This window comes from Portunus trituberculatus, chromosome 5 (assembly GCF_017591435.1).
Source record: "Portunus trituberculatus isolate SZX2019 chromosome 5, ASM1759143v1, whole genome shotgun sequence".
In the NCBI taxonomy this organism is placed as follows: Eukaryota; Metazoa; Arthropoda; class Malacostraca; order Decapoda; family Portunidae; genus Portunus; species Portunus trituberculatus.
In genome coordinates, this window is record NC_059259.1 from 8,429,796 (window position 1) to 8,442,295 (window position 12,500).

Consider the following 12,500-nt stretch of genomic DNA (forward strand, 5'->3'; position numbering starts at 1 on the left):
TACATATATTCTCAAAACTCCATTTCAAGAAAAAATCGCCAACTTTCTCTAATGAAGACGCACAGGTGACCCATAGAACAGGTAAAAGGTAATCACTATCTAGAATGCAACACGAATTTAAGAAAAGAAAGTAAGAAATGCTGAGAATGGTAAAAGATAAGCAAGAGGAACTGAAGGAAAGAAAAGTAGATAAGAGAGAGAGAGAGAGAGAGAGAGTAGAAAAAATGCGAATATATAGAAATACGCATTTAAGCTAAACAAAATTAAAAAAGAAACATAAAACAAGCCAAAATAAATAAATAGATAAAACAGTAATGCTTAAACTAGAGAAAAGACAAGAAAATCAAGAAAATTTGTCCCAGAATGAAGAAATAAAACAAAACGAAAAAAAAAACAATTTCAACACTAATTCAATATAAACTAGAAAAAAAAAGGAAGAACCAGAGAAATGAAGTAATAAACGAGAAATAAACTACTTAGAGAAATAAAATGGACAAAAAAAAAAAAGGAAAATTAGACAATAATGCATAAGAAACTAAAGAAAACAAGAAAAGTTAGAGAAATCAAGTAAGAAGGAGAAACTAAAGAAAGAAAGTAGGTAAAAGGAGAAGCAAATCAACAACAAAAAAAAAAAAGTAAATATGCAAAAGCCAAAACACACCAATAATTTATAGTAAACTTGAGAAAAATAGGGAAAATAAATTAAATGGAGAAATAAATTAGATGAAAGAAACTAGAGAGAAAATAGACTAAGATGAGAGACAAAAATCAAGAAAAAACACAAAAACACGCCTGTAATGCACAATAAACTAGAGAAAAATAGGAAAAATAAACTAGATAGAGAAATAAAGTTAAAAAAATCAATAAAAAGCAAAGTAATAAAGAATAAATGCATGATAAATTAGAGAAAATAGAAGAAAAAAAAAACTAGAGGAATAAAATGAGCCGAAACTAGAGAAATAAAATAGAGAAAAGACAAAAAAAAAAAATAAACTAAAATAAACCAAGAAAAAACAAAACAAGTAAAAATGGACACAAAAACACACTAACAATACATAATAACCTAGAAAAATAGAAGGAAACCCAGCAAATCACCACAAGGTAACCCGGAGATAAGACTCGGCTTCAGAACACGAGAGAGCGAGAGAGGAAGAGAGACGAGAGGAAGGGAGAACGCACACCGCTTCACATTTTTCACTATAGTAAGTCCCCCAATTACTTTAAACCCTCTAAATAGCACTAAAATATACATAAACCCTTAATCTACAAACACAGTGCAAGGAGTTAGTGTGACAGTAGGCGTAGAGGGAGAAATAAGGTGAAATATGGAGTAGTGTCTCTTAAGCCTAACGTGTTATCACACCTCACCTGTGGAATTGGAGGTTAATTAGTAAGGTAGCCAGGTGTTGTCAAGGTGAGGTAAGGGTGACGGTGCCTTTTTTGGGAGTTAAATATGAAAGTTACAGGTGTTTTTAAGGTAAGTTAGTAATATTAGGTGTGTTTCCTAGTTTTATTTCACCTGTGGAGTGTTGGAAGTTAATTAATTACTAGGGCAGGTGTTGTCAAGGTGAGGTAATGGTGACGGTGCCTTTTTGGGGTTTAATATGAAAGTTACAGGTGTTTTTGGGGTAAATTATAAAGGTTAGTTGTGTTTTATTTGGTTATTTCACCTGACGTTACCTGTGGAGTGTTACAGGTTAATTAGGTACTAGGGCAGGTGTTGTCAAGGTGAGGTAAGGGTGACGGTGCCTTTTTGGGGTTAAATATGAAAGGTACAGGTTTTTTTAAGGTAAATTATTAATATTAGGTGTTTTCTAGTTTTATTTTACCTTATGTTATCTGTAGAGTGTTGAGTTAATTAGTTACTAAGGCAGGTGTTGTCAAGGTGAGGTGACGGTGCCTTTATTGGGGTTTATATGAAAAATATCGTTGTTTTTCAGGTGAATTATTAAGATTAGGTGTGTTTTATAGGGATAATTGTTAAGAATACAGGTGTTTTAAGGCAACTTAGTGAGAGAGTAAAGGTGTTTAAAGGTAAATAATTAAAGTGTACAGGTGGATTATTAAGACAAGGCATACCACTCTATTAACTAACTAACCTCACCTGATGTTACCCAACCTAACCTAATCAAACCTAGCATTATCTTACTTTACCTAACCTGACCTCACCTCACCTCACCTTTCCTTACCTTACCTAACCTAACCTAACCTAACCTGACCTAACCTGACCTAACCTGACTTGACCTGACCTGACCTGACCTAACCTAACCTAACCTAATTTAACCTTACCTTACCTAACTTAACCTAACTGAACCTAACCTAACCTTACCTTACCTAACCTGACGACCTAACCTCACTTAACTAAGCATTACTTAACCTTACCTAACCTAAAGGCAGTTGTCTCATGTGTCAATATGTGAGTGGCAATGGTAGTCTCTTCAAGTTTCAACAGAGCTCTTTTAGTCGGAGCACATTCACACACACTGACTGGGAAGTATCGGCTGGTTGGTGGGAAGTGAATGTAAACAAATAGCTACCCAATAAAATGTCTTCCTTGGGGTTAAATTAGCATACACATCTTATAAGGAAAGTGTTCACCTTAATGAAAGACTATGCACAATTGTGATCAAATTAAATCCTGACGAATGGTGTTGCCGTGGTACAGTGGAACCATGCGTGCTTTGGTGTCTGAGGGGTCTCCAAGTGCATGGGTTCGAATCCTATCCACGGTCTGAGTGTAGGTTGGGCTTCCTCACTCAGGGCAACGGTTTCTAGCGGGTGGGGTTTGAGATAGGAGCTACCCTAAAAAAAGTATCCCCTTTAGCCCAGAAATTCCCATGAAAAGCCAAAGTTTTGACTCCTCACCTCCAGCAACACCCTGCACGGAGGCAAACAGGGAAACAGTCAGCGGAGAGTGGCAGTGATCTCATCAAATGTAATCCTGTGTAAGGTTTTTTTTGCTGTACAACTCACACTTCCAGACATGCTTTTTTTTTTTTTTTCTTATTTATTATTCTTTTTTATGTATATCATGTGGACTTTTCAAGGGAATCTATGGGCTAAAGGGAATACTTTTTGTGGTACCTCCTATCTCAAAGCCCACCCGCTAGGAAACCATTGCCTGGAGTGAGGAAGCCCAACCTACACTCTGACCGTGGACAGGATTCGAACCCATGCGCTTGGAGACCCCTCGGACCCCAAAGCACGCATGGTTCCACTGTACCACGGCGGCCCTCACTGAGTCACCACCTCCAACATCTTCCTCTCTGCCTCACCACACACACACACACACTTTCAAACCTTCCGTGACGTCACAGTGTAAATAAAACCACTAGCAGCTGGACAAAACCAACGTGTCAGTCTTGTTTTCCTGCTAGTTTTTCCACCCGCAAGGCACAAAAATCCAGCTGATCATTCTAGTGGCTTACATTTCCAGCTGCAAATTGATACATGTGAACTTGCCTTAATATTACCTTCCCTAACCTCTTCAGTACTGGGATACATTTTTACCCTTATTTTTTGGTAGAGAGAGAGAGAGAGAGAGAGAGAGAGAGAGAGAGAGAGAGAGAGAGAGAGAGAGAGAGAGAGAGCATGTTAGTGAGTACTGTAGATAGAGATAGGTGGATAGAATAGAGGTGAGAGAGAAAAAGAGAAGAAGAGGAATGTTAGGGAGAAGTGTGGATAGAGATGATAAATGGATAGAATAGAGGAGAGAGAGAGAGAGAGAGAGAGAGAGAGAGAAGTGTGGATTGAATAGAGAAGAGAGAGAAAGAGAGGAGGGGAGGGGAGGAATGTTAGTGAGAAATGTGGATGAGATAATGGATAAGTGGATAGAGGCAGGTGGATAGGATAATAAAGTGGATAAAGACACATATTTGTACAAGAACTGCCACCTCCACACAAATTTTCTTATCATATTTTCCCTTGCCATCTTATCTTATCTACTTCTTACTACAGGTTCAAGTGCTGCTGAATGCACAAATCTTCTACTTCTATTCCCACGCTAAATTATTCTCTTTTCAGTATCTTATCAATAAATTCATCTTCTCCATTGTCTTTCACTAATTTATTCTCATGTTTCTATTTTCTATCATTAAATTCTTCTTATTTCTCAATTTTTCTGTGTATTATTTAACGTGAAGGAAAAAAATATGACTTGTCTTTCTGATTCCAAAGTAAAATGAAGGTGAAAAAAATTGAGTTGTTTTATTTCATAGTTGTGTTAAATGTTCTCTTTTGAAAATATCATTAAGAAAGCAAAGAAAGAAATGAATAGAGTTATAGAGATACCAGTGAAAGAAATGAAAGACTGGGAATATTGGTTATTTCTTGCATCAGAGAGGTGGACAGAATAATGGTGAAAGAGTGAGAATAATTGTTAACTCAGTGGGTCCCAAACTTTTCCTGAGCGAGTCCCACTAGTGAGGTTTGACTTCTTCCAGAAAGACTCAATTCCAGCAGATATCAATTTATTCACAAGTAGAACACACAAATGAACTAACAACAAGGAACACAACCAAGGTAATACAAGGGATGCATCTGTCACCTCCCCACCAGCTGATCGATGCCAAACTGTCTTGTGTATATTGGTCATTTTTCTTCTGTGAAATGAATGAATTTAATTGAACTAAAAATCACATATGATCCTGAAAGTGTTCATGTGCCACCTGGAAGTCCTTTATTAACCACTATAGTCTATTTAGTCTAAAATGGCTCCTGGATTTAAAACATTGTCGCTTATTGAAAACATCATTGATTTGATGTGAATAATGCTTGCTTTCTGTTGATCAGCACACTTATTACAAGAACAGCTCACGGTTTGTCTCAAGACCTGACAACCACACACTCCCTGGGGCACCATTCAGATGCAGACCCAGGAGACACTTTAGAGTAGACACACTGTAGCAAGATTGAAAGAAAATTAGTAAAGGCAAAGACGAGGGAACATATTGAAGCAGGAAATGAAGGAGATAAGGAAGCAAAGCTCCTGGATCCTTGTCACTAAATATTGCCAAACACTAGCAAGGTTGAAAGGAAGTTAATAAAGGCAAAGATGAGGGAACATACTGAAGCAGGAATTGTAGATGAGAAAATAAAGCTCCTGGATTCTTGTCACTAAATATTGCCACACACTACAGTCTGTCCACTCTAAAATGACTCCTGGATTTCAAACACTGTAGCTTATTGATAACGTCATTGACTTGATGTGAATAATGCTTGCTTTCTGTTGATCAGCACACTTATCACAAGGACAGCTCACGGTTTGTCTCAAGATCTGACAACCACACACTCCTTGGGGCACCATTCAGACCCTAACCCAGGAGACACTTTAGAGTAGACACATTATAGTGGAAGGAGCACATACCACAGATTGGGAAGTACTGGTGAACTCTTGCATTAGGGAGGTGGATAGAGTAGTGGTGAGAGACTGGGAATACTGGTGAACTCTTGCATTAGGGAGGTGGACAGAGTAGTGGTGAGAGACTGGGAATACTGGTGAACTCTTGCATTTATGAGATGAATGTGACAATCTTCTCTCACTTATTCTGACGTGTTTTGTACAAGTTCAGGTCCCGTTACAGATGGCTAGTGGTCTGGGAGGTCAGCTGGTGCGGCGAGGATTTCAGAGGTCAGTGGGCGGTCCGTGGAATTATGTGGCAGGTCGCCGATGTGACCCGACCCACCCCACCTCACCCCCCTTCAAAGTAAGGTCATAGTTTTGTTTTGTTCTTGTTTTTGTTTTGTTTTATTTGTTTTCTTGTTCATTGACTTTATTTATTGTGCATTTTCTTTTTTGTTTTGTTTATTTGTTTGTTTTACTTATTTATTCATTTGTTTGTTTTCTTTTTGTGTGTTGTCAAGTTTTCCTTTTTTTTTTCCTTTTTTTTTAGTTTGTTGGGAATTTACTTTTTTTCTTCATTGTATAGTTAATTCTCTCTCTCTCTCTCTCTCTCTCTCTCTCTCTCTCTCTCTCTCTCTCTCTCTCTCTCTCTCTCTCTCTCTCTCTCTCTCTCTCTCTCTCTCTCTCTCTCTCATATATTCAAACAAAACAAAACATTCCGAGGATTTTTCAGTTCTTTCCACTAATATTCCACAACTTATTCCTCTCTTCCACCACCAACCCACTACAAACCCACCACCAACCCACAAACCCATCCCTAACCCATTAACACCCCTAACCTAACCTAACCATTCACCCACTAACACCTCTAACGCACTACCAACCCACCACCAACCCACTAACGCACCAACCCACTAACCCAATGCCATTTCCACTAATCTTCTCCACCAATCTTCCATTACTTATCATTCCTCCCATCCACAACCAACCCACTAACCCACCAACGCCACTTCCCACCAGGTTACGGCCCCAGCGACAGGCCAGGTGCTGTGTGAGGTGGCAGGGTCGGCAAGGAGGAGGTGGACAGGGCTGTGAGGAGTGCCAAAGATGCCCTGCCTGTCTGGAGCAAGGTAAGGCAGAGGGACATTAACCCCTTCAGTACCATTATGCATTTTCATATTCATTCTGTTTACTATTTGGTGATTTTATACAGCTTCGGATGCTTATGTGGGGATTATGATAGTGAAGACTCTAGCCATTAATCCTCTGACATACATATACCATTGTTAATCTGAATATAATCGTCTAATCGTGCCCAAAACTCGTGGTGAAAAATGCGTTCCAGTACTGAAAGGGTAAAAATGTACATTTCTACTTCTACTTGTGATTTGAAAGGGTTTAGTTGAAGTGGTGTGAGTTTTCAAGGGTGTTTTTAATGTTTTCAGTGGCAGATTAATGAGATTTTTATGTTATTTGAAAGGGATGCAGGGATTTCTCAAATTATGCGCGGGACATTTTCCTGAAGTGATAGCGTAATGTAAAATTGCATCAAGTGAACATGATTACTGATCTAGATTGTGCTGTACATATCAAGTCTGAGGGATTGCATTCAGGTGGCATTGACCCCTTCAGTACTGGGATGCATTGTTTACCATGAGTTTAGATGTGATTTGGCAACTTTATTGATATTAGGAAGGATCTATGGAGGTCAGAAGATTAATGGCCATAGTTTTCACAATTTTAATCCCCCACATGAGTTTCTGAAGCTGTATAAAATCCCCAAATAATAACCAGAATGAATATGGAAACATGTCATTGTACTCAAGGGGTTAAGTTGAAGGATACAGTGTGTTGGCAGTACATGGACAACACCTGCTGGGGCTGTGTTCTACTGTGTTATCGTCAGGTCCCACAGAATTCCCGAACGTCTTTCCATTGACACTCTTGAGGTAGTTTGATGGCTGTAGTGACAGATTATCATGATTTCTATGTTATCAATAGTAAAAATACTCTTTAACAACCAAGGAACTGATCTCTGTGACCTTTGAAAAATATTGGCCACATCACTTCTATTTTAATAAGACTAGTTTTTAAGGCTAGTTTGATGGTTCCAGTGACAGATTAACATGTTTTCAATATTATCAACAGCAAAGGTAATCATATGACTCTGTGGTCTTTGAAAATAGTTGCCACAACATTCACAAGAATCAACACAATAATTAGTGATACTATAACAGCACTTATGACTACATCACAAAATTAGAGCCTGTCATAGATGGAATTATTTCTAAAATCTGCTATTTTGCCTCACTGTGACCTTGTTGTTAGCTGTGACACTTGTAGAACACGGCCCTAGATTGGTGTCCTCATCACTGAACTAAACCAGCCACACAACTTGATTTCCCTGACATGGTGCTACTCTAAATAATCCGTGCGATATGAAGAAAATGACTAGATTTTTTGCCTCATGTTATTCCAAAATCACACATTCTAAACACGCATAAATTGGGAAATCCCTGTACAGATTTTTTAAGGCTGTTTTTATGTTTCCACTGAGAGATTAATAAGATTTCTTCGTGTTTCCAAGAATACAGTATTTCTATATGTTTCTAGTGACAGATTAATAAGATTTCTATGTATTTAAATGAAGAAGTAGTATTGACACCCTGCACAATCAACCCAGTCATTTCTGTGGTCTTGGAAAACTGCTCAAATGAAGTGATGCAGGTTTTCAAAGGTGTTTTAATGGTTTTGATAAGAGTTTTAAATTATTTACTGGAAAACACTCTCTCTCTCTCTCTCTCTCTCTCTCTCTCTCTCTCTCTCTCTCTCTCTCTCTCTCTCTCTCTCTCTCTCTCTCTCTTGCAGCTAAGTGGGCGGGAGCGAGGCCAGAAGTTATTGGAAGCTTGTCGTATTATTAGAGAGAATTTGGAAGATATCTCTCGGCTGGAGGTAAGTGCTCTCTCTCTCTCTCTCTCTCTCTCTCTCTCTCTCTCTCTCTCTCTCTCTCTCTCTCTCTCTCTCTCTCTCTCTCTCTCTCTCACACATCATTTATTTCAAACTATCGTCATCACATTCTCTGTGTGTGTGTGTGTGTGTGTCCTATTTTTTGTATATAGATGGTGATTCAGTGTGTGTGTGTGTGTGTGTGTGTGTGTGTGTGTGTGTGTGTGTGTGTGTGTGTGTGTGTGTGTGTGTGTGTAATTCACCTCGGTCGCCTGCTGGTCACCCAGCCAGTCTTCCCCATTACGGAGCGAGCTCAGAGCTCATAGACCGATCTTCAGGTGGACTAAGACCACAACACACTCCACACACCGGGAAAGCGAGGCCACAACCCTTCAAGTTACATCCCGTACCTATTTACTGCTAGGTGAACACACCCTACACATTAAGAGCCGCGTCCATTTGCCTTGCTGCGCCGGGACTCGAACCCGGGCCTCTCGATTGTGAGTCGAGCATGCTAACCACTACACTATGCGGTGTGTGTGTGTTTCACCGTATGATCTGCTGCAGTCTCTGACGAGACAGCCAGACGTTACCCTACGGAACGAGCTCAGAGCTCATTATTTCCGATCTTCGGATAGGCCTGAGACCAGGCTCACACCACACACCAGGACAACAAGGTCACAACTCCTCGATTTACATCCCGTACCTACTCACTGCTAGGTGAACAGAGGCTACACATGAAAGGAGACACACCCAAATATCTCCACCCGGCCGGGGAATCGAACCCCGGTCCTCTGGCTTGTGAAGCCAACGCTCTAACCACTGAGCTACCGTGTGTGTGTGTGTGTGTGTGTGTGTGTGTGTGTGTGTGTGTGTGTGTGGTGCCAAGTAGGAGACAAGGTAGGCACTGGCTTCACCATGCATGGCACCAATCTGCCATGGCTCACCCTCACTCTGGACCACTTCTTCACAACACCTCCACTACTTTCATTAGCTCTTGGTCAACACACACCAGCTTTTAACCTCCTCAGTACTGGGACGTATTTTTACCTCGAGATTTGTGTACGATTAGACCATTTTATTGACATTAGGAATGGTGTATGGAGTCCTCACTACAGATAACACTCTATTTACACGATAGATGCGTTCCAAGAGGCATCGCATGTTTCAAAATTCACATAAAACAAACTTGTAGCTCTCATAAGAAATAATAGATAATGGAGGGATGTGGGATGTGGTCCAAATCGTGTATACGCAAACCGATCGCGCAAATTTGATTAGTTATAGTATTTTTTTCGGTCGCATATTAACAAAAACGCATAAATTAAACACGCGTAAATCAAGAGTCACCTGTATTTTAATCCCACGTAAGTTTCTGAAGCTGTATCAAATCACCAAATAGTAAGCTGAGGGAATATAAAAATGCATGGTGGTACTGAAGAGGTTAATGTTACAGTCTACCTCCATATTCTTGATACACACAGGAGAAGCTTCTTTATTCAAATTTGCCTCTCAGTATTGTATTGATCCTGAGTGCGACAACAAACATGAAGGCCTTGTGAACACCTGACATCATCCAAGTGAGCATTTTTTTTATCTATTTATTTTTTTTTACATATTTCGTTACTCTTGTCTTGCTTCCCTTCTTGCATTAAAAAAAAAATACATAAGAAATACTACCTATACCACCACCACCAGCACCACCACTGCCGCCACCAGTAACCCTAAGCTATCTCCTGGTTGCCCGTTTCAGGTTCAAGACACCGGCAAGCCAATATGGGAAGCTCGTGTAGATATTGGGTCCTGCGCTGATGCTCTTGAGTACTACGGTGGTCTGGCCCCGGCGATAGTTGGTATGTAATGATAACAGCAATAATAACTAATAATAATAGTAATAGTGATAATGACTAACTGGGCTGAAATTATATGTTGTGGAGGGAAGGTTAGTAAATGTAGGAAAACTATTGAGAGTGTATTGGTTTGTGTGTGTGTGTGTGTGTGTGTGTGTGTGTGTGTGTAGAGTTAGAATGAGGAAAGATAGTAGTAAAAGAAGAGAAATGAGAGAAGGAAGGTGTGTTTAGAATGAGTAGAAAGAGAAATGGAGATAAAATAAAGAGAAATGCTAAGAGAAAGGGAAGGAGGTGCAGAAGAAGGAGAAGGAGGAGGAGGAGAAGGAGAAAGAAAAGGAGAAGGAGAAGGAAGAGAAAGAAAAGAAAGAGAAGATAGAGAGGAAGAAGAAAGATAAGAAGAAAAGAAAAGAAAAGATAAGGAAGAAAAGGAGGAAAAAAGATAGAACAAAATACATTAACAAAGAAAATGAGAAGAAGAAAAAGGAAAGAACAAGGAAGAGAATGAGAAAGAAAAGAAGAAAAAGAAAGAAAAAAACAGTAAGAAACAAAAAGAAGAAAAGGAGAAGAAAAGAATGAAAAGGACCAAGGAGAATGAAGAAGAAAAGAAAAAATGGAAGAAAAGAAAACAAAGCACATAACAAAATTCCTCTTCTCCCCAATCTTTGCTCACCCCCCATTCCACAACCCTCCCTAACCTGAGTCCCTCTACCCCCAGGCCAGCATGTTCCCCTGAGTGGCGGCTCCTTTGCCTTAGTGCAGCGGCGGCCCCTGGGGGTGGTGGGGGGCATTGGGGCGTGGAACTTCCCTATGCAGACCTGTGTGTGGAAAGTAAGTGGCTCCGTCCACCTCTTGTGTTGTTATGTGTTCCGCTAACCTAACCTAACCTAACCTAACCCAATGTAACCAAACTTTAGCCTAACCTAACCAAATCTAATGGAATCTTCACCTAACCTAACTTTTTGTATGTTCTGCTAACTTAACCGAACTTAGCTCTTGTATTTATTTTTGTCTTTTCTGCTAATCTAATCTCTCTCTCTCTCTCTCTCTCTCTCTCTCTCTCTCTCTCTCTCTCTCTCTCTCTCTCTCTCTCTCTCTCTCTCTCTCTCTCTCTCTCTCATGTGAATTTCTTTTTTGTATATGTCTGCCTTTGTCTGCTTATCTCTATTTTCTTACAATTTATTTTCTTACCAGTCTCTCCATCTTTCTGTCTTTGCTAATGGTTGTGTATGTGTCTGTCTATCCCTCTCCCTATCCTAACCTAACCTAACCTAGCCTAACCTAACTTTAATTCAACATCGCTTAATCTAATCCCTTATTTTGACTTGTTTGTTTTGCTAACCTAATAGTACGTAATTTTAATGAAACCTAACCTAACCTAACCTAAACCTAATTAAATGTAATGTGATTTTAACCTAACCTCACCTAACCTCACCTCACCTCACCTCATGTCACCTCACCTTACCTCATGTTAGTCTTTTTTCCTAACCTATCCTAACATTTCCTAACCTCTCGTTTTGTCTTGGCTTTCCTGCTAGTTTTACCTAACCCAGCCTAACCTCACCTAACCTCTTCCTTTGTTTTGTCTTTCCTGTTAACCTAACCTTACCTAATTTCTTGTTGTTGTTCTACTTGTGTGTGTTTTGCTGTGTGTTGCCTTCGTTTTTTTATTTGTTTTGTTTGTTTTCATCTTTATTACAGCTTCTCATTTTGGGTCTTATTTATTTGAGTTATGCAATGTTTCTTTTTTCCTTTTTATTCCTTTCATTTTTTTTTTTAATCAGTTTCTTTATTTCTCATCGTTATTATAGTGTCTCATTTTTTAGTTTTTTTTTTATTTATCTTATGGTACTCTAATGTCCTCCCTTCCTTTCCCTCTTCCTCTTTCTCTTTCTCCTTTTCTCCCTCTCCATCTCTCCTTCTCTTCCTTTCACGTTACTTTTATCAATTTATTTCTCATCTTCATTATTACATCTCATTTTCTAACATTTTGAGTTATTGTATCTCATTCACTCTCTCTCTCTCTCTCTTTCTCTCTTCCTTTTCCTCTCCCTCTTCCTTTCACATTATTTTTTTATCATTTTATTTTCTCATTTTTATTACAGTAACTCTTTTTTTATCATTTTTATTTAAGTTAGCGTATCTCAGTCACTAATCTTTCTCTCCCTTTCCCTCTTCCATTATAGTTTTTCATTTTTTAGCTTTTGTTTTAATTATTTATCTTACTCTAACACCATCCCTTGCTCTCCCTCTCCTCTCCCCCAGGTGGCTCCAGCGCTGGCCTGTGGGAATACCTTCGTGTACAAGCCCTCGCAGTTCACCCCAGTGACCGCCGTGACGCTGGGGGAGGTGCTCACCAGTGCTGG

The 12,500-nt window shown here is 39.4% G+C and overlaps 1 protein-coding gene across 1 annotated transcript in view; it reads left to right on the top strand.

The window, feature by feature from the left end:
* Positions 1–1,039: 1,039 nt before the first annotated feature.
* The window catches only part of LOC123515200 (4-trimethylaminobutyraldehyde dehydrogenase A-like), a 21,501-nt gene continuing 10,040 nt past the window's right edge, over positions 1,040–12,500 (top strand). Inside the window, 8 exon segments of the mRNA XM_045273726.1 lie at positions 1,040–1,202; positions 5,583–5,705; positions 6,362–6,401; positions 6,404–6,471; positions 8,210–8,293; positions 10,041–10,140; positions 10,853–10,965; positions 12,400–12,500. The exon segment at positions 12,400–12,500 is cut by the window's right edge and continues 31 nt beyond it. Coding sequence (XP_045129661.1) covers positions 5,583–5,705; positions 6,362–6,401; positions 6,404–6,471; positions 8,210–8,293; positions 10,041–10,140; positions 10,853–10,965; positions 12,400–12,500 — 629 coding nt within the window. The 5' untranslated portion in view covers positions 1,040–1,202.